Source organism: Misgurnus anguillicaudatus, chromosome 15 (genome assembly GCF_027580225.2).
Source record: "Misgurnus anguillicaudatus chromosome 15, ASM2758022v2, whole genome shotgun sequence".
NCBI classification, from domain to species: Eukaryota; Metazoa; Chordata; class Actinopteri; order Cypriniformes; family Cobitidae; genus Misgurnus; species Misgurnus anguillicaudatus.
This window is the reverse complement of record NC_073351.2, coordinates 3,513,688-3,540,088: the sequence shown is the minus strand read 5'-3', so window position 1 is coordinate 3,540,088 and position 26,401 is coordinate 3,513,688. Positions and strand designations below refer to the sequence as shown.

Here is a 26,401-nt window from a genome sequence, read left to right as displayed (position 1 = left end):
TCTGGCAAGTGAATAACTGCAAAAAATAGTTGCATTGGAAACCAACAGGCTCTCTTTAGAATCATTTTATAATTTGTAGTAATTTAGCTAGTTTTTTATAATTTGGTACTTAGGCTACTGTACCTAGTTTAAGCATTCATATGGTGTTTTGTTTTGGGCACACAACCGTTTTTTTTTAAACATGCAGAGACCATTCAGGGCCGGAGTGGAGTTTTATGCCTTACTTTGGGTTCATACAAGCCGTGTTTGAGGCTTCAAATTTACATCTAGTTTGCCACTTGAACATTTTTAGTTTACTCGCTTCATTTGTGTGTGAAATTCTAGTCATTGAGACATTCACTCAGAAATTCACGTCACTACTAGAGCAGGCTCCTGATTGGTTAAGGCGGCACATTTTTTTCGCCAAAGTTAAAATTTTTCAACGATTAACATTGGCTGCTAACGTATATTTTGCATTTTGAAGTATATGCTATCTGACGAAGCTCGCGCTATTTAATGTGCACTTCCGGTTTACAATACCTCCGAGTTGTCCTAGACGCGACTCGACGCGGCGCGGCCGGTGTGCGATCCCCTTTAGACGATTCATTGTTAGAGAAAAAAACAATTCGTACACTGTAAAAATACTTTTCTGCCTTAAATTTTTTGTTAAATCAACTCAGATTTACAAGTCATGTCAACAGAGATGAGTTGTCACAACTTATAAAATATAGTTGAGAAAAGTAAACTTAATTTTATAAGTTATAACAACTCACCTTTAGCTATAACAACTCATCTCTAGTCAAGATAAATACAGTAATAGTAAATGCCTGTAAATCCCCAAAACTGTGTAGGTGTCAGCCAATCACACGTTTAACTGACTCATATATGCAGTGCCATCCATAAGTATTGACACAATAAAAGCAAAATCTGTTCGATGTGGAGTCAAGAAATGTCTAAACATTGAAAGTTGAATATTAGACAAAAGTACGGAATGTCACAATTTTATATTTTTCACCTGTTGTAACATACACAATTTACCAGCTTTATGGAACAAAACGTTTGGATTTTAATTGTTTGGTTTTGCATTTGGTGACAGTACATATGCGTCAGGATGAAAGGTTGTTGTTCTTTGTGGCTAAAGCATGTATGTCTTGAAACATAATTAAATGTTAATTAAATGTTGCATTCTGTACTTTTGCCTCATATTCATCTTACAATTTTCTTGCCCACAAAGCAAGCGCATAAATGTTTGTTTTACTGTCCCAATACTTATGGTTATCAATTTTCCTCAGCTTGGCCCACAAACATGTTAAAATGCAAATTCTATCACTATGAATTGAGCCATTTTGCTCAAATAGTATAATCAATCAGTATGTAAATACTATAGAAGTCCGAACATCACGTGACCCTTTGTGTTTATACCACCATACTGGCAGGCAAGGACAGCCAGGAGTAAATATGAAATGAATGGCACCATCAGGAGTTTTATGGCAACAGAGTTCACTGCGCACTTTAAGGAATTCTTCCTTCCCTCTTTGCGGCACTGAGGAAAAATTGAGAATAGACAGTGATGTCTCAGAAATCAATTTCCTGTTCCATGTGCAGTAGTCCACCACTTTTCCCATAATAAAAAAGTGGAGTCGCAAGCCCCCCAATTTTTGAAGCAATCCAGAAAGAATTTCTATCTTTCTCTGCATGTATAAGCATCAACAGTATACAACAAGGACAACTTGAATCTTAGGAGTCGACTGCTGGAAACGGTTTGCTGGGATGATCCAATCAGCTGGATCTATGCAGCCAGAACAGGTGCCGGCCTGTCAGCATTAGATCTCATGGCTCAAAGGTAGCGCGTCTGACTCTAGAGTTAAGGCTATGTGAGGTCAACTGCAGGAACTCTATAAAACAAAATCATGTCTCTTAAGAAGCACTCCAGAAATGAATGTGTCGTAATTTACAAATTGCTAAGAAAAACCTGAGAAGGGAGATTTAGGATCTAGTTCTCCACGTAACTTGAGGAACATACACCACCACATACATTATCATGTCTGACTTCAATAATCCATCATTTAAACCTCATCTTACTACCTATGTGTTCTTCATCTGTCCTTCTCATTCATGTTTTTCCTATCTGATAGAGCGTAGTGAATCTGATTAGCGAGCTGCAGGAGCAGATGTGTCGAATTCGACTGGAGATCTCCAGTAAGATCCCAGAGAAGCCAGTGAAGATGGACCCAAAGGAGAGTTGTGTCAGTGAGCCAGTGAAGGACTCTCTGACTGAGACAAAGCCAGCGGTGGGTCAGAGATCTCAAACTTTACTCTCAGACACTGTCACTGTGTGCCTTAAAGTTTAAGCACTGCATGTGTGTAAAGCTCAGTTCTTTGAAATATTGTGATGCAACATTTCTGTGTCAGTATAATATTAGCAGTGATTTATGTTAAACATATCTAATCTTTTCATTAATGAGAATGGCAAGGAACCCGGTACCCCATACACACAATCAAACAAATAATGCAAGGACAAAGAAACACTGCGGTATATATTTAGTTGTGGACTATAATATTGGCACCCTTGTTAAATATAAGCAAAGAAAACTGTGAAAATAAATTAGCAAAATCCTGTTTCATTGATAAAATTATAAAGTTTTCCATATTGAATTCTCCTCGTCTCTCCTTCTAGCATGCACCCTGATAACTGTAGCACTCATTTGTTGATTTTGATGTTTGTTTTCAACCAATGTCTCGATGAAAGATTTAACCAAAACCCATTATAAGATTTCTAGTAGAGCAAGTCAAATATTGACTTTTTTATCTGTTGATATTTTATATTATCCAAGTAGGATCACAACAATAAAGATTTAGAGGTATAACTGTAGACATGGAGTCCTGTTTAAAGCTCCGGTATGGTAGATGAATATGATTGAGTTTGTTTTTGCATGAGAGCAGAGGATTTGTTTCTTAAACTGTGTATCAAACAACTTGGGGTGATGGTGGTGCTATTGTCCTTTATTTTGTTAAGTTTCTGACCCCAAGATTCAACTGATTTCTGAACCCTGCTAAAAAAACAATAGACACAATCACAGAAATTCTATTGGTTTTATTGGGAATTGTATTGGTTCTAATGGAATATGGCCCAAAACACACTACAGTGTAGTGGTTTTAATGGGAAAAGCTAATGGTTCCTATTGGTATTTTAATGGAAACCATTAGAATTTTCTGTAATATGTGTATAGACACATTTTCTCTTTCAGGCAGATTTGAAACATCTCCAGTCGATATAAACGTCTTCATTATTGCCCAGATGGAAATGTTTTTTACGGGTTTAACTATTTCCTTAAAACCACTTTTTTATCACTTTGTAGCTCAACAATCTTTTGCTGAACATTAGAACTATAGTCTTTAGTCTACAGATTTACCCAATGTGATAAATGAATAAGGGGATTAGGGCTTTGTGGTTTTTAACATTTATGCCATACGTGGATTTTTGCGAACGCACACTTTACAATCAAATCTGTGTGTACGCACGCTTTATAAATGAGGCCCCTGGTCACCTTGGTGTGCCAAGAAAAAAATGATATCAATGGGAATATACTTCAGAGATTTTTTACTTTAGGTGTGCCAAAAATTGTGTGTGTGTGTTAGAGAAAAAACATTTAGATTGTCATAATGTAACACCCCCCCTCCCGATTTGTTTTTAATTATAGCTCAAAATGATCCTTTATTTTCATAGTTTTCTTTGCTCATATTTACCAAGGGTGCCAATATTTTTTATCTACAACTGTACACAGATTGATGAGGGCAAGTTAGACACACCTGGGAAACAATCAACAAAGACTAGTGATAAACAGAACTACAACAGACTACAAACATGGAAACAAGAACCAAAAATACAAACTAAAAGCCCACAGAACAAAGACCTTTAAAATTACCAAGGAAACACCAGATAGAACTGTGACATTCTCATAATTTATAATTGTGAATTGCTGATATTGAAAAAAAAAAAAGTGTTATTTATCAAATGTGACTTTCCACCATCCATTTTCTCAGCATCCATTTAGAAGTATTTTAATATTCACAGTTAATTAAGGGTTAAACCAAGCAGCTCTTAGATGAATTACTTTTTGAATCACAAAACATTTGATGTAAAGTTAGGAAAGTTTTGTGTAAAGTCAAAAGTATGAAAAACGTATGACGAAACTTCCTATAAGACATTAAAAATAATGCAAGCTATTGCAATGACTTCACATGAAGACAGTTGTCGTCAGGTTTTTGGTGCAAATACTTAAAGTAGTTTGATCCTTGATCTAACTATGAAGTAAGGTTATAATATCCTTGTGTTGTGTGCTTTGTACAGAATCTGCTTCAGGAACTGAAAATACTGAAGAATCGGGTTGAGCAGTTGGAAGAGGAAAAGTCTCAGTATGAACAGAAGCTTAAGGTGACACAGGTACTGCCTTACAACTCGAACTTATAACTTCAGTTATGATTTTGGTGTTTGATAAGATTATTGTAAACACTCTTAGCCATATGTGACTATACAGTGCATCATATAAATGGTACACTTTAAAAATGGCTGGGTTGTTTTGAACCATTGTTGGATAGGTATTGGACAAAACACATGCTGGGTTAAAAATGACCCAATGTTGGGTTGTTGTTATGAAACCATGAGCTATAATAACCCAACAGTTGGGTTAAAACAACCCAGCTTTGGGTCAATTTTAACTCAGCGGTGTGTTGAGTTAAAATTTACCCAGCATGGGTCAAAAATAACCCAGCCATTTTAAGAGTGTAAATCACAAAACAGCCATTTAGTGATGCGTGCATATAGTGCATACAAACATTTACTATTCACTATGGCTTAAAGTAATGATGTTCATTCTGTCATTTATCGTCACCTCCCTATTTTCAGTATGTTCCATATAAGAGTAGAAGTTACCGTACAGTAGTAATAGTTCAAGTCGCTTTAGATAAAAGTGTCTACCAAATGTGTAAACGTAAAAATTTTGCTAGCTAAAGGTTTTGTATACACTTCCAATGACAGAAATATATCTCTGTCACATTCACACATAGGCTGAGATCACAAGTTTACAGCAACTGCTGATCTGTAAAAATGCTGAAATTGAAAGTCTACAGGCTCAGCTGCTCTCCAGAGCTCCAGTGTCTGTGGATAGTGCTGAGAGAGGTACTCAATACTAACCTACTTAACAATCTAGTGTTTTTCACTCATACAGGTATTTGCTATTGTGTGTGTTTGTAAGTCTGTTTTCTGTTTCTAACATGTATTCACCATTAGAGGAGATTTACAGGAGGAGACTCAACACTAAACGTATGCTTTTTTCCACATTTAAACAACAAATCACAAAAACGAGTTCTGCAAACCACATGTGTGCATGTACAACTCATTTCTGATTTACTAATTCACTAATTGTTTGTTTCATTGTTTTATGTGACTGTAAAGTCTAAATGTACAGCTTCATACAGCTTCCATTGAAGTTTATGACTAGTTTAAATACTTTTCAAGGCTGTAATACTAAACTATTTTGTAGAGTTGTAGATCTTCAAATATTGATCAAAATGAAATATTTGCAGTAGCTGTTCAATATTAATAAATGCAGTAACAGATACATTAGTAGTTACATATATGTACCATGCTTTAATGTCATATAATGTATAGTATTTTGTTTTATTATGACTTAATTTTATTTGTCAACAGACCAGGAGCTACAGAGAGTTAAAACAGGATTGCAATCACTCATTGCAGCCAATGATGAAAAGGTAAAGTACAGGTCTTATCTTTCATAAGCACATTTTGAACATAAATCAAAGTGTACAATTTCAAAACAGTGTCAACATACCACCTGTAATATCCAGCAGGTGAGCTGGCGTCAGTTTGAACACATTGGGGTTTTGTTTCTCACATGTGTGTTTATGGACTTGAGTATGAATGTCTGTTGAATTGAATCCAGAACCAGTTTTGGCAGATATGTGCCATACACTTTCAGTGAAGACACATGGCGGAGATTGACCTTTGCTTCAAATATTCAAATTCAGTTCAATTGTATTTCTATTTTGACAAGTGCCTTGTTGCAAAGCAGTTTTACAAAAACATTTTAGCACAAAAATAGGTTAAAATGTAGAGGAAAAATCTACTGTGTGTACAGTATTTTAAATCCTATTATTTAGCAATAATTCAATGACTAATAATCAGTAAGTAAGTCAGATTTATGATGTAGTTCTGCTCTGTCCATCATCAGACTCATGTGATACTTAAGAAGTGTCATTCATTGCCAATTATTTACTACTTTATTATTTTTGTGGGGTTTCAGGACCGAAGAATAGGACAGTTAACTCTTCTCCTCAGCCAGTACATGCCGATAAACGACATCTTGACTTTAGTTCAAGGTAAATGAATTGTTTGATCCTTTAATACACTGCAGTACTATTCTGAAAATGCTATCATGTTTCAGAGGGTCAAAGGTCAGACTGTCAACATGCTTTTATACAAGCTTTTATATTTTTAATAAAAAAAGACATAATAATTACATGTGACAACAACATTTTTGAATGAATCAAAAGGAAGAAAGACACTGTATGATACTTCAGCCCAGTCTTACGAAATTTCGTTATATAGTCACATTTTTTAAATATTTTTTTTGTGCTATTATCACGAATTTCCAAGTTTTTTCATGATCGTATAACGAATTCCGGTTTTCGTGTGATTATCACGTATTGGTTACTCAACAGTTTTGTCCTATTTTCTTACCATTGTCGTTCGGTTTAGGGTTAGATTGAAATAAAATGACATACCTACCTAAACCCAACTCTAACCCTAACGCCAGGCGACAAATAAAAAACTAAATCAGAAAAAATAGTATAACCACTTGCCTGTCACTCCACCCTTTAGAGTGGGGGGTGAAAAGTTGATGTGTAGCTTCAAATTAATATAACTTTGGCATTTTTTGGTCTAAAAGACTAATTTTGGTCTTGTTTTAAAGAAGACAATGTAAGGGTTTTCACTGATGTTTCTGGGGGTGAAAATATTTAACAGAAAAATTGTTATAGCAGTTTAAATTTATTATAATAATTAAAAATAATGCAATAACATATTAATGCGATAAATAAAATTATAAAAATGAAAATGTTTCACAAAAGTAATAATGTAAACATGAGGCCATATGTCTCAAGCAGTTGTGATCCAAATTTTAAGTTAAAATCACAAAAAATGAGGTTTGTGTAACACTTTTAGTGGTTTTACCAACAACGGCCACTAGATGTCAACGGTTTGCTGCATTCTCTTGTCACAAATTGATACAATACTGTCACTGCATTATTATAACTGCTAAAACGTTTTGAAATATGAAAACTACATTCTTGGAGCTTTCCAATGATATATAGTTTGTCAACATTTTTGAAGATTTATAATATGATATTAGAATTATGAATATATAAAATTAATATGCATTCCTATGGGGGGTGGGGTCATGTAACTAAAAACTGTCACTACATTATTTCTATCATCAGATGACCTTGAAATATAAAAACTACATTCTGAGAGCTTTCCAGTGATATATAGTTTATCAAGATTTTTTAGGTTTAGAGTAGGGGTTTAGTGTTAGACATATGTAAAAACAAATTGGGCCTACATGTTGGCCTGTGACCTTTTAGAAATTGACTCTCACTACGTCATTTCTTTCCCAAAATTTTGATGAAATATGAAAACTACACTCTAAGAGCTTTCCAAAGATATATAGTTTGACAAGATTGTTTAGGTTTAGAACAGGGTATTAGTGCTATACATATGTAAAAACAAATTGGGTCCACCTGTGGCCCGTGACGTTTTAGAAACTGACTCTCACTACGTCATAATTTTCCAAAAATTGTGATGAAATATGAAAACTACACTCTTAGAGCTTTCCAAAGATATATAGTTTGTCAAGATTTTTAGGTTTAGCATAGGGTATTAGTATTATAAATATGTAAAAACAATGTGGGCCCGCTTGAGGGCCTGTGACCTTTTAGAAAATGACTCAAACTATGTCAATATTTTCCCAAAATGATGATGACAAATGAAAACTACACTCTTAGAGCTTTCCATTGATATACAGTTTGTCATGATTGGATAAGAATTCATATGCAAAACACTAAAGTAATTGTAGGCATCCCACCAGTGGGACAATGACATTTAGCAGGACATAAATGTTTTGAGGCGCACTCTCTTCATAAAGTAATCAATTACTCTCCCTACATAATTTATTTTATAAAACACTGCTGAAATATGTATTCTAGAGGCTTAGACCTTTCCAAAAATATATAGTTTGTCATGATTCAATAAACATTTACATCCAAAATATTGAAGTAAACCTAGGTGTTCCTCTACAGGAACAGTGACAGTTAAGTGGTTAAACCAATATATAAAGTGACATTCTAATGCAAGCACCAAATCTAACCCTAAACCGAAGCGACAATGGTTTAAAAATAGGAAAAAAACAGTTGAGTAACCAATACGTGATAATCACACGAAAACAGGAATTCGTTATACGATCACAAAAAAAACCCTGCAGAAATTTGTGATAATATCACGAAAAAAGAATAAAAAAAATATGTGACTATATCACGAAACTTTGTGAGAGTGGGTAGGATACTTATACCATACTTATTTTATATGTGTCAATTTAGATGCATCCCAACAAGCAATTTTGGCTAAAACAAGGCAAAATTTGGGCTGCCAGTAAAAGTCTATTTGACGTCTAACCATAGCCCAAGAAGAGACAATGCGTATACGCTTGACATATAAAAGAAAAGAAAACCTTGAACACATGTTGACTTTTCTTACATTAATATCATACAAGTTATGTAGGCAAAAAACGACATGTAACCAAATTCAAGGTTATTTAGTGTAGAAGTGGGTTACTCATAGCCGGACTATATTGGGTCTATAGTTAGCCGTCATTTCACTGTCTTGTTTTTTGCTTGCTGGGATGTGGTTTGGGAGATTCAAAGTTTTTAGTAATTACAAATACATGATATGAATCTGATTCACAGTATCTGGTGACAAATCTGTTCCCATCAGCCGTGAGGAAGGGAAAGAGAATGGAAATATAAAGATGAAATCTTTAACACATAAGGCTCACAGTGAGCTGTGTTGTGGGTGATTCTTCATCTTTAAATGTAGACCTCTGATTTTAGTCATATTCAGTGTCTGATACAGTATTTGTTTCCTTTTCTCATAAAGCTGACCATCAGCAGCTCATCTCCTCTACTGGTCTCGTCAGTTTCTTCACAGAAAGATGCAAGGTAATCAAATCTCCCCCATTCAGACCTAATCTGTTTTTAAAGGGAAAATGCAATATCACATGAGACAAAATCTATAAATATCTGTTATTTTACACAGATCCATCAGTATGGAGGACTTGAAAGACAGCTCACCCCAAAAGGTTTGACCAACTCACTATTGATACATTTGTTTAGTTATTTTCTGAAACACATAAGGTCACATTCATCTTGCACTTCCTCTACAATTGCATGTGCTTTATTTAGGGCACAAATGATTACAATCTTTTGTCTAACTAACCACCCATAATCCAGTTTAACCAGGTCTTAAATGTACTGAAACATTAGTCATTCTTTTCAGTAACACAAAGAAAGCTCAAGACAGGTTTGAAACATTTTTTAATGAATCATGGCAACATTCATTCTAATGATGGAGAGAGATGATTTATACAGGCGTTGTTTCTCTTGCCTTCCTTAAAATCTTTAATTTTAATTGATCATGAATGCATTTACAGTGCATTATTGGATTACTTTTTCACCCCTAATGGAAACAAGCTTTCTTAAAGGGCCATTTCACCGATAGGAACATTAATCTTTATGGAAAGTGAGTCATATTTGTAGTCAAAATGTAACATAAATGTAGAATTGTGTGCCTATTTGACCGAGAAAAGACAAAATGTGACTTTAGAGCACATTTGTATGGAAAAACTACAACTCCCACTATGCACCACAATGCACAGCTCTGCAAGCCACTCCCATTAATCGGAACAAGGCTCAGATATGATATTGTGTACATAAATGCCATGTTAGTAAAACAAAGAAAATAGCCACCACCACTGTGTCTGACAGACACCAATCATGACTTACTTTTAAACGTGATGTTACATAGTGGTACACACAATAACACTCTGGTCTGGTGTGTAGCAAAGTCTTATTCAAAAAGCAACGTGCGGTTTCAGATCCGCAGTACAAATGTCTTTTCAAGTACTTAAAAAAGGGTATGCATATTAAATGTTTATTTAGATTTACCAATTTTCTTTTTGTCTCTTGGTTACTGTAATTACATCCGTGTTATATCGGCCTCACTGCTCTCACAATATAGACATATAAAACACCGCTCAGATATGCTATTGTGTACATAAATGCCACGTTAGTATAACAAAGAAAATAGAAGCACTCACTTTAGTTAGACGTCCGTTTATCCCTGCATCCTGCACACAAACGCGTCCCCTGCACAATATCTCCACATACGCGCTGCCTCAGCTCTTGGAGCTTGTGCTCGTAAACCGAAACACGTCTTTGAAATAAGCACGCGCCCAGAAACATTAACAAAACAAACGTTCATATCCTTATCTGATCCAGAAATCTTAAACCGAAAGCACACAGCGCGAGTCTGTCCAAGCTCATATACTCCGCAGCGCGTTTGCTTGTCGAAGCCGAAGCAAACGCGTATGTGAAATAAACATGTCCAAACGCACGTAAAGTTGCTCTCTTGCCTCAAAACCTTCACCAAACGAACGTCCATATCCTTATCTGATGCAGAAATGTTATAAAGAAGCCACACAGCGAGAGAACAGGCAAGCTTCTCTACGCAGCAGAGGCCGATGGTTGCGGCGTCTTCCACGGGCTCCTCTACTCAGCCGACGCCCAGGCTCCGGCTTCTCCTCGGGCTTCTGTTCCTCCATCTGCCTGAGCGCTTTGCTGTATTGTGGCTCATAAAGGTGCAATGAACAGCGGATTAGAGCATCACGCTTGCGAAATCACCCTCTTCTATATTATATTAATTAACTTCCACTGTTATTGTAACATGAATTCTGGCTCGCTCCACAACTTCTGTTTAGCTTAGCTTAGCATAAAGATGGCGGCTGATCATTTTTTCCCGTCTGTGTTCGTATATTTTCGTAAGTCCCACCCACTGATCTGTAATTGGTCTGAAGCGTGAGTGGGTCCCACCCATAGCCCCCACCTTGGAAAAATTAGGAATGAGTGTCTGTAGTCTTTCACACTCAATAGAGATACAGGATTTCCTTCTTTCAATGACGCAAAATGACGATTTTTACATCATTGAAAGAAGGAAGTGCCTCACTGAAATCTGTATTTCTCCCCTCTCCGGGGAAACTGAGGGAATGATGCACGACCATTCAAAAACATGACTGGGGTTCTAACGGTACAAAGCTTAATGCAAATGGGTGAAGTTTCCCTTTAAACATTAGCTTATTTTGTTTACCTCTTAAAACAAATGATATATGTGAAATGCACCTATGCTGTTCATACATTCCTATCTCAAGTCATTTTAACTTAGAGTTTTAAATTTCAACTACACGTTAACATGTCAGATTTATTTAAGCAATTTCAACATGTTTTTTTGGTTATAGCAACTCACGAAATAGTTAGTGGGTGATGGCGCAGTGGATAAGACACACGCCTTTGGTGTGAGAGACCCAGGTTTCGAATCCACTGTGACACACCATTGTATCCCTGAGCAAGACACTTAACCCCTTGTTGCCCCAGAGGTGTGCGACCTCTGACATATATGGCAACTGTAAGTCGCTTTGGATAAAAGCGTCAGCTAAATAAATGATAATGAGTTAAAATTGCTTAAAGTGCACCCATTTCATTGCTAAAAAAAACTTTATTTTGTGTATTTGGTATAATACAATGTGTTTGCATGGTTTTGGTGAAAAAAAACATTATTTTTTTAGCCTGACGTTGTCATATTCAATTCTAGTCAGAATTTGAGTCTGATACCGCTCCATTGAGCTATAATTATGAGGCGTGTCTCAACCGAAAAATGCCTCTGCACTCAATTGGATAGACCTACGACCAATCAGAGCAATGGAGTGTGTGACGTATGTTGAAATTACATCTTTTGCAGCCTGACCGAACTGCTAGTTATTTCGCTACAATGACACTAACATTGTGATTATACTAAGTCTGAGTTAGCGAACGTACATCAACACCTACTATGTTTACAACATTTCGTTTATATCACAACATTAAGTATTTACTAAGTCATACAGTAAGACTATCTCTTACCATTTGTACGTTAGGTGAACTTCATCCATGACGATACCCATTACGTTGGCTTGAAAATATTGGAGCCTAGCACGTCCCTCCACTTATTCAGCACCCACGATTCCGGGCTTCCGAAAAGAAGCTGGCAACGACCGCTAATTATATTCATCTCGTCATGCACGCCGAGTTGCATCACCGTGATACCAATTTCAGTTGCGACCAACTTTTGCCGAATCTCGTAGGAAGGACGGCAAAAACATCAACAAATGCCTTGCCCGCGTTTCTCTGTTCCTCTTTTTAAATCAATGCTCTGTCGATATCTTTTAGAACAGACTCAATGTCAGAATCCTCACATCTGAATTCTACAGCGGCAGCCATTTCGTTAAACAGATTCAACACACGCGCTCTTTGGTGACGTGGTTCATTACGTTACTGTTGATCATCTGTCCATCATCGTATAAAGCCCGCCCTGACAATTTGATTGGTTCGACCAGCTTTGGGTCTAGCATAGTAGCTTCTCAAGGGAAAAACCCCAGACCGATCTTCCGTTCTCAAAATGTTGTGGGCGGGGCTAAGATCGGCTGGCACCCAGGCTAATTATTTTTAACATACCGTACATTTTTGTAGCCCCAGATTTCCCTCTCTTCCTGAAACGCACGGATTTTGTACAAAACTCATCGATTTGAAAAGCGCTGTGTCCCTGATTGGCCAGCTAATCTGTACGTCGTGATTGGTCTGAATACCTCTGACGTCAGCCGGAAATGTGACGCTCCTTACCATGTTTAAAAGATTGCACAATGCAATGCTAACAGGAGTTAACTTACAGGCTGTGAGTCAAAGCAGGAGGAATTATGATAATGTCGGTCTTTACCACATCACCAATCTAGGAAGTAAACTGTTGCCTACAATCCGTGTGTTTGTTGTAGTCCAAGAAAACAGATTTACGTTGGAGATGATAACTTGTGTCATTGTTTACTTTGGAGTTTGTACCTTTTGCATATCGTTAACATGTAATAATACACACTTACACACCAAAGGAAATGTAAAATCTTGAAACAGACGATAGTTGCTCTTTCACTTAATCTAAGTTAATTTAAGTTAAAATGACCTGCCCAACCAATTAGATTCAACGTTTTTTTGAAAGTTATAGAAAGTTTTGTGTAATATTCATGTGCTAAAAATGTGTCTGTTCTTGCAATTATTTGTTTTATTCTCAGGCTGTGGATGGCAAACTGGTAGAACCTGTTCTGACAGAAGGGGTACAGTAATCCTTAACCAATTCTTACTCTTTCATCTTCATACTTATCCATCCTTTTTATTTCACTTTCTAAACCGAGGAAGTCTATATAGTTCATATCATGGCCCTGTTGTGATCATGTTGTTTTTACACACGTTTATAGGTTCAACCAGCTGACAGCAAACATCAAACACCCCCAGAAAAAGCACAGAGTCTCTCAGAGAAGAGTGAGAAGGAGACGTGTGACACATCAGACCAGAGGTCTCTGGAGAACAAGGATGAGGACTTCAACCTTAGTATGAAACCATTCTCCTTTCTACATTTTTTATCTTAGAAAACAAACCAACAAACAAACATTACAGACAAATTATAGAAAAAAGCTTTACAGAACTTTTGCCACAAAATGAATAAAGATAATATTATAATATTAAGTTCATACTGTATGCCGCTGTCAGGTGCAGTGCTGGTAAAATAGATCGCTTTTTTAATCAACAAGACTAGTATATTCTGTGAGTGGTTTTATCTCATCTTAAATTTTTTGTCCTGTTTTAGTACAGCTGTGTTTTGGCAGAACTCGGCTCAACCTATTCTAATTTAGTATCACTTCTTTGTGTGTGTTGTTTACTTCTCTGTGCATGGCTCCCTGGGAAAATGACTGCAAGAGCCCTAGGTCCTGTTTTTGGTTTTTACCCTCCTTTCTTGGAAAATTCAAATCTTTTTGAATGTGTATTTCTGGTCTCTCTTCCACCCATGCTCTAGAGCAAAACCACTTCTACCATCCCTCAAAACCTCTCTCCATCCCTTCAATCCTTTGATGGCTTTAATGAAAGGGCCTCTTGGGGGCGAACAACCCTCACACGGACCCCACCTGTTTAGATTGGCTGAAGGGAGACAAAACCACTGTCAGATGTGGCTTGACAGGGCCAGGCTGACAGAAGCCCACAGCTAAAGTCAAGCCTAATGTAAACCTTCTTTATTAGTGTCTATATGTAGAGGACATTTGCTTTCAAATAATTCATACAAATTAAGTAACGCAGCTGAGGGCCAATATTATGGTGACGGGATTTATAACTATGTAATGGGCCACAACTTTTTCTGTCTGTATTTAGCGCAGTCTTGAGGTTTTAGAACTCATTAACTGTTTGTAAGGAAACATTCTGATTTATTTTGCAATCTGTCACAGCATGAAGGGAACTCAACACTGAGTCACAGTGTTGACTTTGTGGGGTGTGCGTCGGTGTCTGAAAATTTTAACCTTTTAAGCGTCACCCCACCCTATTGAGTTAAATCTACACTCTTGGAGCTTTAAAATAATATACAGTTTGTCATGATTAGATAAGAATTCATATGCAAACATTGAAGTAAATGTAGGCGTCCTGCTGGTGGGACAGTGACATTTAGCCGAAAATAAATGTTTTGAGGCACACTCTCTTCATAAATGAATCAATTACTCTCCCTACATAATTTATTTTATAAAACACTGTTGAAATGTTTATTCTGGAGGCTTAGACCTTTCCAACGATATATATAGTTTGTAGTGATAGATTAAAATTTACATCAACAATATTAATGCAAACTTAGGTGTCCCGTATTCGGGACGGCGACGCTTAACAGTTTTTAATTGGCTTAATAAAGGGTCATGTGAACAATTTACCCATCTAATTCAAACTCAATGCTATGGACAATGAAGAGACGGTGTACATATCATATATAGGTGCACTTTTGTTAGCATGATTTCCTTTGTTTTAATAAACTGAGAAATAAGTGTACATTATTAAATGACTGCCACGAATGTTTGAAACAATATTTGAAACTTTACAGTCCTTGACATTTGAAAAACGTAAGTTTAACATTAGACCCCCCCCCCCACAGACACAGGAAACACAGAGAAAATGAAGGACACTGGCTCTTCGGATCTTTCCTCGTTGTCGTCTGGTGCCGACTCTGGCAAGCAGTCACCTGTGTTACAGGAAAATGTAAAAAATACCAGCATACGCAAACTATGGGGAAAGTGAGTATGTATAGACAGTATGTTTGCATGTGAGTGTGTGTTTGTAAAAGAGAGATCATGTACAGTTTCTAAGAATGTGTGTGTTCGTGTTGAGGATCAAGAGGACAGGCGTGCTCTCAGATGACCTGGAGCCCACTGAGTTTAGGAGAGGAGGGTTCAGGGCCACAGCGGGGCCTCGGCTAACACGGACCCCTGATTCAGGACGCTCAACTCGGTAAATCTTCATCTTACTTTTACTGATTTAGTCTTCACAGACTGGTGTACTGATGTTAGGTATTGTCATGTCTTTCTATACATCAGTATGCACATCCCGTTCTGTAAGTGGAGCACAGAGCAGGTGTGTGGTTGGCTGGAGGACAGTGGATTGGGTCAGTATGTCAGTTTAGCCCGTCAGTGGGTGGCCAGTGGGCAAACCCTCCTCTCCGCTACTCCACAGGAGCTTGAGAAGGTCTGTTTTTATGATTGTTATTCAATATTTGAGTTATTTACTTACTACTTTGACATTTAGATAGGACAGCCACTGTTGATTGTTCTTTATTAGTCCTTGAGTAATCTGTTTCCACCCCATAATATTGTTGAATTGTCAGGAACATCTTTTAAATAATTTTAAGCTAGCAATGCACAAACATCAGTCCTTGATCTGATTGTGCAGTGCATTAGTTGTACATTTCCATTAGTCTCAACACAAATGTGATGAAAATGAACATTCTTGTGTTTTTTGCAGGAGATTTGTATTAAACATCCACTGCACAGAAAGAAGTTGCAACTGGCTCTCAGAGCGTTTAGTAACAAGTCAATAGACAAATCTTCGGAACTGGATCATATCTGGGTTACACGTACGTACTGGCAATACTGCATTCTGTTTACTAATGACAGCAAGTACAATTGCTTAAAGTCGATTGCTTAAAAAAATAAAAGCTGTACATTTTTGAAATACAAATAACTTTTCTGTGAGCTTTATTATTTTTCTAAAATGCATGTGCCCTCATAATCATTAATTCAAAAATTCAAATCTTCCTAGAAACGATCTCTCTTTACTTCCGGTCATATGGTATTGCAGGTGGGCGGGGTCAGGGAAAAGATCACAGCGATTAGCAATTAGCAACATGTCAAACAATCCAATCAGTTCAATCAGCCCTACCCTTATCATTTCAGAAGCCGTTTTACTCAGATATACGTCACCATAGAGAAAAAAAAAACAGTCGCTACTACCGTTTCATGGCGACTTTAAATTGAGCATGATCTATTTCTATCTCATTTATGTTCCTCCTGTCATCATGTGTTTAATGTTTATGGATATACACAAACTATCACATGTATGTGTTTACAACATATACATTTTCCATCTGAAGGCTGGCTTGATGATATTGGCTTACCACAGTACAAGGATCAGTTCTATGAGAGCAAGGTTGATGGTCGAATGCTACAGTATTTGACAGTGGTAAGTGAAACTAAATGACATCAAACTCTGTACGCTAAATCACCATATAAGATTATTATCTCTGTTGCACATTTTTAATGTGCTTTTTAATGTACTGCACATTTATTATGCCCTTTATCTGTGCCTCACACATCTACTGTACCTGTGCTGTACACTGTATATCTATTATAACATTGCTGCACAGCTTGATGTACTTTTAACTGTGCTGCATGTTGTATATGTACTTTAAATTTGCTACACATTGTTGATCTGTAACTGTGTTGCAAGTTTTTGATGTAGGGTATATTTAGGTAGATAGGGACACTTTTTTGACATTGTGATGTCTCAGTCTTACTGAATTTGCCATACTTTAACTGTCCTGCACATCATTTCTGATGTTAACTGCTGCATGTTGTTTTGATGTAGTATGACTGTGCTGAACACTGTTTACTATAACTGTGCTGTGTGCAGTAATGATGTAGGGGAGAGCGGTGGGCGAAAGTACCATTTTTCAGATAATTTTATAGACAGAGATATATTTTTGCTGTGGTCAATAACTCACAAGTGTGGTCTATCAGTACAAGGGGAAATTTTGTAAAAATGTAAAACGACTTCAATATAATTTCAATTTAAACATAAGTAGTGAATTATTACTTTCGACTGCACCTGCAGGGACGAAAGTCACACAACAAAACAAGATAGATTTTTGTGTTACACTTGTTTTTAATAAATATACATGACTGTGACCTCATTAATATGTAACTGCAAACATATTTTGTAATTTATCTTTGTAAAAAATAATGATATTACATTTTCATTTTAAATTTCAGTTTTATCAAATGTTTCAAAAGCAACCAACAGTTCAAACTTAAATTGTTGAGAATAAAACATCTATTCAACAGTTTGAACACTATGTAAATTAAATTAAATCAAATTAGAATAATATCAACATATATATAACAGTATTAGCAGCGGGACAAAAGTAACAAGTGTTACTTTTGTCCTAACGGGATCTCCTCACATTTAAACCTGATTTACTTTTATTTTGAAAAACTCTAAGAAGTGAAACTTCAGGATGTGTTGGGTCACTATATAACCTGTAGATTGATCAGTACTGTAACACATGAAACCAGAAACACAACACATTATAAGAAAAAAATGACCGCTTTAGGAATTTACTTATCATGGTTGAAAATAGCTTTCTGGATCTACACGCGGAAAACTGTGTGTAAAGAACGCAATATTTGTCAGCTCTGCTTTGTTAGGGATTGTGTGTTAGATGCTGTCATAGTCTGGGATGTAAATGTCATCAGGGCTCGGAGAAAAATGCTTTGTTACTTTCGTCCCACGTTACTTTTGCCCCGATTCTCTCCTACTTTAATGTTTTGCATGCATTGTTCATGTACTTTTAACTGTGATATTTTCTCTTAGAATGATCTTCTGTTCCTGAAAGTTACCAGTCAACTCCATCATTTGAGCATCAAATGTGCTATCCATGTTCTCCACGTCAACAAGTTCAACCCAAACTGCTTGAGACGCAGACCAGGGGATGAGGTGAGACAAAACACCTTTCAAAATTGCGTGGATAACTCATATAAATGCACAAGGCACGAACAGGCTCACACATTCAGATTAAACATTGTTCCCTTAAACTAATAGACTGTGTATGCTTTTTCCCAACAGAATAAGATGTCCCCATCAGAGGTGGTTCAGTGGTCAAATCATCGAGTGATGGAGTGGTTGAGGTCTGTGGATTTGGCAGAGTATGCTCCAAACCTGAGAGGCAGCGGAGTCCATGGGGGCCTGGTTGTGAGTTTCACCGCACATTAAAGTATTTCTGCTTTGAAAAGATACATAATGGAAATAACACAGCCATACTATATTCTACGATAACTACAATGCATAACATTGTGTCCAGTTTATTGTCCATACACAATTTATTGAAACCATTAGTGTGATGTTATGATGTCTCAGCTAGGGATGAATAAAATAACTGTGTGTGTGTTGCTCATTAGATTCTGGAGCCTCGCTTTAACTCTGAGACATTGGCCATGCTCCTCAACATTCCTCCACAGAAGACTCTTCTCAGACGCCACCTAGCGTCCAACTTCAGCACACTCGTTGGGTCCCAAGCACAGCAGGAAAAACGGGAGTTTGCCAATGCCAGTGGGCATGCACCCCTTACCACCACTGCCAAAGTCAGGGTATGATACTGCAGAAATTCCATGCAAAATATCAAATATAAAGCTATTTTGCCTCCTGTAATACGTTCCTGTCATTTCTCTATCTTAGCCAAAGAAGCTTGGCTTTACTCACTTCAGACAAATAAGAAAGCTCAGGACAGATGAATCAGCAGATTATATCTGCCCCATGGAAACAGGGACTCCACCAATCCTGAATGGGACACCAAAGCGGCCGTATGCAAGCTTCAGGGGTATCAGCCCTGTGTTAGACAGAGACTCAGACAGACTGCAGCAGGATGGGTCTAAGAGTTGATTCATTTGTGCCAATCCAAATCAACCAGAAAGACCATGCATGGACACTAATACTGCTCCAGGAACTTCAGTGTTAACATTGTAATAAAACTGATTATTAAGAAAACCATCTGTATTCCCTGCATATGACTGTTAAATGGTTGCCTAAAACGGAAAGAAATGAATAAATAATCTTTGGAAAGTCAAATGCTAAAGTATCTATAATTGGTGTTTCTTGTTGTAATCTGCAATTCCAAATATATGATTTAACATTTTTCTTTTCTTTCTATATTTCTTATGTTCCTTCATTAAACTGATCATTTATTCAGTTTTACAATTTGACTGATTCCTGAGAAATGGGACAAAACATAACCAAACACAGTTCTGTATAATATGGTACAGTTACAAAAATATGACAAAATAAAAATAATCTTCTGAATTGTTTGTGTGGTACTTTAATGGCATGTACCGATAGATCTGTGCATCGCTGCACAACATGAAGTCGAACACACCTTGTTGCAAAATACCTGAATTTGGCTTCCTAAAGCATTAACTTTGATCCTCTTTGTGTTCACTTATTCTTATTTCATTCGTTTCATGAAACTCCTTTCTATCATTAGAAACTGAAAACAGATCATAATATATATTAAATTGCAAACGTGAAAATTGGGTCAGTGCAGTGCAAGACATAAATATTGTGACTTTAGCCTGATTCTTATTTCAATGCAGATATTTCAAGGACCAGTAGCTATCACTGTATACACTCATTTTACACGGTAACATTAGCTCAGTGTAATAGTTGATACGCATTATATATGATTATGAAAAAGGTAATTTACTTGTAATTTATTTTCCATGTTATCATAAATAAACTACTGTAAAAAGACTCTATTGATTCTATGTGAAAGTCTACCGGATGTTGCGTTTAGTCCACAAAAGCTGTTTGTTTATGTTGTTGCTGCTGTCTAAAAAGACACACATTATGAACCCTTTAGCATTCAGAGGTCACGTTAATGGAACAGGCTAGCAAGTGCACGTCATTGCGTCATTACATCAGTGAAAAGGTGTGCTTTCGGCACTGTGCGCATAGGATTGTGGGTGATTTGAGAGCACGAAGGCTACACATATGCATCCTTTCCTGTATATTGGATATTTTTCGAACGAAGGACTTAGTCCTTGGTTGAAATTCCGAGGATCCTTGACATTGTAACATTCCTTCTATGGATGTCAATGATGTAGCATCCTCCAAATTCTGGCTCTGACATTAAGAAACACCTAAGGTGTTTAGGGTTGCTTGATAATTAGACAGGTTGGAGCTGGGTTGGAACGGAGGTCTGCAGGACGGTAGCTCTCCAAGAGCAGGGCTAGAGACACAAACTGCTCTACAGAGTGCGCTTCATCAATAGCCGTGTTTGCACTATCAGGCTTCAAGCGGGCGTGCCAGTGCCTGCTGAGGCCTGTGGCGTTTGCATTGTCACTTCCGGGGCATGATCGTGCTTCACTGGTGCTTGGTTGGGGCTTAAGGCCCGGCTTTTCTGGCCCGCTGAATTCCTTGGGCCAGAGCGGGCTTCTCGGGGCTAGGGGAGTGGTAAAGGTCAAAGGCGGAGTTTATCTGAGTATCTGGCAAGATGCGCATCCATCTGTCTGCAGATTTAAAACTTTAAAAGTAATCGGGATCACCAGTAATTTACTGTTTAACGGAAGATGCCTTCTATGTTTGTACTTCGGACTGAAGAAAATGATTTGCATATGTAAAAAACAAAGACGCGTTACAACGCCGAACTCGCCATGCTAAGGATCCGGCGCACACAGCTACCGGTTCGGGAGAAGTTTATAAAGTTTCGGGCACAGAACAAAGTGTTAGAAGTGCAACAGTGCTGAGAAATTAAAGATGTGTGTTGGATCATCATTTCATCGTCTATGTATTAAAGAAGCGATCACTCGAGTCACGATGGGATCTACAGTCGGTGAGTTAACATGCTACATAACGTTTGCATACAAAACACTTAAAATACAATACAAATACGATTGCATAAGTGTCTTACATGGGTGTTTATTGTTGAATTTTTTAGTCATAGCCATGCTTTCTGGTATTTTGGAGATTAATTTAACTCTTATATGAATGTAGCAAACTTTATATGTGAGTATACTGTATGTGTATTTACAAACCCTTTATACAAAACATCACATGTGCTGCTTTATTCTTTTGTGTCCGTTTTACAGAAAAATGCCAACGTAAAGCTTTCAGTTTGTCATCCAGGAGTTTTTATTTTGTATATGAGAGATGACACAGCAACAAATGCAAGAGCAGGAGATGAAACGAAGATGATGATGATGGATGGATGTTGAAATCCGTCCGGAGGAGATGTCTTTAAATACACTGTTTGTGCACTGATATAACGTTAAACTTCATATGTAAATAAAGTACCGCGCTATTATTACTACGACTGCTTGTCAGTTTATTGAAAATGATTGCTTAATAAGGATCACATCTGAAACACAGAAATGGTAAGATGCAACAAAATGGTAAATATAACCATCATTAACTTAACCACTGTAACATAGCTTTTTAAATACTTGTGTATATTCAGAGTTGATTCTTAACGAGTACATTTTCTAATGATTTCTCAATCGTGTTGATTTTTGAGATGCAAGTAAAGTGATTTTCAGTCCTATTCAGCTATTCGAGGCAGTTCTTTATAGACAAAAGTATTTATTGATTGACACATTATTGAAATAACTATTAGACAGTTACCTTGTGTTTCATGTGATGCTCAACTATTAACGTTTTCATGATTAAAGATATCACACCTCTTATAATGTGCAAGTATGTTTACATCGCCATAGAACTATAATTACAAACTTAATGTTACATATTTAGACACACGTGCATACCTGTATTTTAAAATAAGATTATTTTACATAAATGTAAAACTAGGACTCGTTATATTCTTTAAAATATTGTGTATATAGTATAATGGCACATTAGGTAGATGAACGCTTTATTTGTAATGATCCTACTTCATAAAGTTTACTATTGCTTCTGATTTTGTCTCGTTGTGAGATCGCTCGTGTGCAGCCAACATAAACTTCAAGAGTAACACCGCAGATGGAGCAAACATCTCTATCTTCTCATCTTGGCTTTCACCGTGCAAACAGCCTCCTCAGTTATGTTCTTTATGTTTGTTGTATGATGATGCGATCTCACTCCCGTCTCCTGTCAGATTGAAGTGACTTCCTCACGGTAAAACAGGCAGAATTGTGTGACGTTAGATCCAGGTAGGCATATTAAGGGCGGGGTTTTCTGAGGCGCTGCGGCGCTATTGGCTTGACAATGCAAACGCGTCGTGATTTTGGCTACACAGCTGGAGGTCTGAGGCTATTTTGGCTCTGTGAGGCCCGTTTGAAGCCCTGGCTTGCACAGGCCCGATAGTGGCATAACAGTACCCAAAATGCCATTGTACCCAAAACTCTTCAAATTCTCTAAATTATACATTAAACTCTTCAAACTTAATTACACCCTAAAAAATGCTTGTATAAAACAACCCAGCACGTTTTAGAGTGTATATATACGGATGCCAATATGAGTAGATTTGAAAAACGAATTAATCATTCAGAGAACTTTTATTTTTATTTTTAATATAAAACATTTTCCGAGGTAATTTTGGTGACCTCATAGCTGGCTATGGACATGCATGTCCCCATTAAGAAGAGGCGTCATGGGCGGCAGTGGCTCAGTGGTTCATGTAGGTTGTCTACAAATCGGATGGTTGGTGGTTTAATCCCCGTCTCCTCCTTGATCAAGACACCTAACCCCAGCTGCTTCTGATGAGCTGGATGGTGCCTTGCATGGCTGATACTGCCATTGATGTTTGAATGAATGGGTGAATGTGAGACAACTTGTAAAGCTCTTTGGATGGCCATAGGTCTGTTAAAAGTGCTATATACCATTTACCATTGTGGGTGATGAGTGTATGGGGGTAATGAGAGAAATAGATGCACTTAGACAAGGATTGCCACCATCCCCAAGAATGCACTAGCAGATGGCTGCCAGCATACACAGTGCTGTTCCTCAGCACCCTGATATCACACACAGACCCACTATATCCTGCCAAGTGCTCAGCTGCTTCATCAAAATAAAGCTGCAGAATTGCCACAGCTGTGTTGAGATGGCAGAAAATATGTGATAGTTTGTAAGAAAAATTAGTTTAAATATAGTTTTGTTTCATTTGGTATTCAATTTTATATGTTTCCATTTATTGTGATGGTGCCACATATTATGTGTCTTTCTGTCATGTGCTCTTATTTTGAGGCTATGTCTCTGTTTGCCATGTTTTTTAGTTCTGTAGTTCTTTTGTTCATTGATCCATGTGCTAATTGTTTCCCAGGTGTGTTTTTTTCCTTGTTATCCCTTCAGTATATATAACCTAGTGTTTCTCTTGTTATTTGTCAAGTATTGAGCATCTCTTGTTCCTGTTTTTTTTTTGGGGGGGGCAGTATGCACCAGGCTCTGCAGGCCGGAGAGCCAGGCCATTCACGGACGCTTGTGTGCATAGGGTATCTAGCCCAAAACTCATGCCTGCATCTGAGCCTGTGTCAAAGATGGCTGCCGCACCCGAGCCAACTCACAAGATGGCGGCCGCATCGTAGTCGGTTGACAAGATTACCCCCTCTACATTGTTTCTGGTAAACTTCAGGACAGCGGCTGGTTTCGAGTCTGGCAGACACTCCCCAGTGTCAGTGTGGGTGGCTGGTACTCCTAGTCCGATGGTCTCGAGTTCGGTGGTTTCTATGGTGCCTGAGACATGTCCTTTGTCTCCTGTGCTCCCGGTGTTTGCCATGGCTCTGTAGTGTGTTTTAGTGTGCTCTCTGCTCTTCTGTTTCGCAAGAAGTCTCTCAAGCACCAGAGTCACCTACCGCCATGCCAGAGTCCACAGCTGAGACTGCTGAAAAGACTGAACCCGAGTCCTATGAGCTTCCTGTCCCTGAACCAACAGGCAGATGACCTCAAAGTACCGCAAGAGCGATTTGAGAAATCATATGGAGAAATCGAATTGGTCTCGTGAAATGTATTACAAAACCTGATGTGGCTCTTGAGTCAAAAATATTTGCCTACCCCTGGTGACACAACTTGGACATAGCCACCCTAAAATGTGATTGCTACCCCAACAGTTCCCCTTGCACCATTTAGGCTACTGTTAATCTGATGCCATTGGATCAGAGGGCTATCAGTTAATGCCTGATTATTAATTACATGTAGTTTGCATTTTCAGTGCATTTCAGATCAAAGCATTCAAAGCACAAAACAATTTTTCCATTATAAAACTTTAATAAACAATAAAACAATATATTTTTTTAATTGCTTTGTTGGATTTAATGCATTTAAGATTTGACACTTATGATCACATAATTTTTACATGATTTGTGTTTTTTGTATGTAATATTGTATGTAAAATTTGATGATCTTGTTTAGGGGGGTTCCAATAAGGGTTTCACCTTGGGCGCCAACATGGCTAAAAAACGGCCCTGTCTATGTGTTTCAAAAGGGAGAAGGGTTGAAATTCGCAATCTTACTGCTAGATGCCACTAAAATCTACACTGTGCACTCCACTTGTAGTCTTGGTGCCTGTAAATAAAACATTAAAAAATAAAAATGAACACAACACTAATGTAGGGATACACTTTGTAATATAACTGATCTAATGGGTGTGAGAATGACAAAAAATTTATATATTTCAGATCAGTTTTTCTATACTGTTGTTTTCTTTAATATCTACAGCAGTGGTTTTATGAACCATGCCACTCTTAAGTGGGCGCCAGAGTTCATGGAGATGCATAAAATGTTGCACTATTAATTTTATTAAAACATATTTTAAAATGTTTTTTTATTTTATTTTAAATCATACGCTTACAATGCAAGATAAGGTAGTTAAAATATTCTCATGTGTAAAGTAATTATTTCAATTTAGCTCGCTGAATCTCAATGTGCTTGTCAATCAAAAAGAAAGACAGTGGATTGGGTGACTCATATTGGTATACACTTAAAGGTGCTATATACATTTAAATTGTTAGAAAATAGCACTCACAAGTTGTACATAACTATTACATGTGCTCATATCATTTGAACAGGTCATTGTAAAACCATAGTTTTGGCTAATTTACAACATATGAAAATAAAACATTTTATCAGTCATGCTGTCATCATTTTAAACAAAACAACAGAAATCAATAAACAGCTTCTAGTGCCTTGTTGCTTACAAACTGCAAAGGATTGTACTCTCTAATATTAATGTGGTTTCCGCTTTGCCAACATGTATGCAGGCAGGAAGGACAGCAATAATTCCCATGGTTGCTTTTTACTTGTTATTTCAGGGATCAATGACCTGAATTTCATAAACAAGTTTGTTGCTCTGGTAAATGTCTAGCTTGTCAGCAGATAGATTAACTATTTAAGGTAGAAACTTGGACTGAATTACATGTGATACCCTGTATTAATTTATCTGTACTCACTCATGGTCGATTGCATGTGTGCAAGAACTGTATAAATAAACGTTTAATGCATATTCAATTGAATACAACTATAATGTCTTTTTAAATCACAAAATATTTTTTCCCATTTACTGTAGCTAGTTAAAGGCAACCGGTGAATGGCAACTGCAAAAAATAAATGTGTCTACAGAAACAATGTCTACATGTCTTGCCACTTTGTAGGTGTGAGCCAAAATATGCCGTTTGGGGTGTTTACCAACTATAAGAATCTATAAGAATGATGCTTTATTAGAGTGGAATGATGCTTTATTAGTGCTGTTCATTGATTTTTTTTTTTGTAAGTTTTTTGACATTTGGATATAAATTTTTTAATACTACAATACCCTACTGAAAAATCCAGCTAAAACCAGCATAAGCTGGTAGCTGGTTTTAGCTGGTTTAAGGTGGTTTACGCTGGTCCTCCCAGCCTGACAAAGCTGGTCATGCTGGTGGGCCAGCTGGTTTTCCAG

At 37.2% G+C, this 26,401-nt stretch overlaps 1 protein-coding gene across 2 annotated transcripts in view; it reads left to right on the top strand.

Moving 5' to 3' along the window:
• The window catches only part of ppfibp2a (PPFIA binding protein 2a), a 30,665-nt gene extending 10,823 nt beyond the window's left edge, over window positions 1–19,842 (top strand). The window contains exons 5-24 of one of the 2 annotated variants that reach the window (XM_073853294.1): window positions 2,115–2,270; window positions 4,331–4,423; window positions 5,047–5,158; window positions 5,270–5,302; window positions 5,690–5,751; window positions 6,303–6,378; window positions 9,019–9,116; window positions 9,212–9,270; window positions 9,368–9,410; window positions 13,479–13,520; window positions 13,662–13,794; window positions 15,371–15,509; window positions 15,604–15,723; window positions 15,810–15,957; window positions 16,234–16,345; window positions 16,862–16,950; window positions 18,361–18,483; window positions 18,613–18,738; window positions 18,945–19,133; window positions 19,222–19,842. In XM_073853294.1, the coding sequence (XP_073709395.1) occupies window positions 2,115–2,270; window positions 4,331–4,423; window positions 5,047–5,158; window positions 5,270–5,302; window positions 5,690–5,751; window positions 6,303–6,378; window positions 9,019–9,116; window positions 9,212–9,270; window positions 9,368–9,410; window positions 13,479–13,520; window positions 13,662–13,794; window positions 15,371–15,509; window positions 15,604–15,723; window positions 15,810–15,957; window positions 16,234–16,345; window positions 16,862–16,950; window positions 18,361–18,483; window positions 18,613–18,738; window positions 18,945–19,133; window positions 19,222–19,425 (2,157 nt within the window). In that variant the 3' untranslated portion in view covers window positions 19,426–19,842. The remainder of the gene's footprint in view (window positions 1–2,114; window positions 2,271–4,330; window positions 4,424–5,046; window positions 5,159–5,269; window positions 5,303–5,689; window positions 5,752–6,302; window positions 6,379–9,018; window positions 9,117–9,211; window positions 9,271–9,367; window positions 9,411–13,478; window positions 13,521–13,661; window positions 13,795–15,370; window positions 15,510–15,603; window positions 15,724–15,809; window positions 15,958–16,233; window positions 16,346–16,861; window positions 16,951–18,360; window positions 18,484–18,612; window positions 18,739–18,944; window positions 19,134–19,221) is intronic. The other variant, XM_073853295.1, reaches the window with a different exon arrangement.
• The last annotated feature ends 6,559 nt before the right edge of the window (window positions 19,843–26,401 follow it).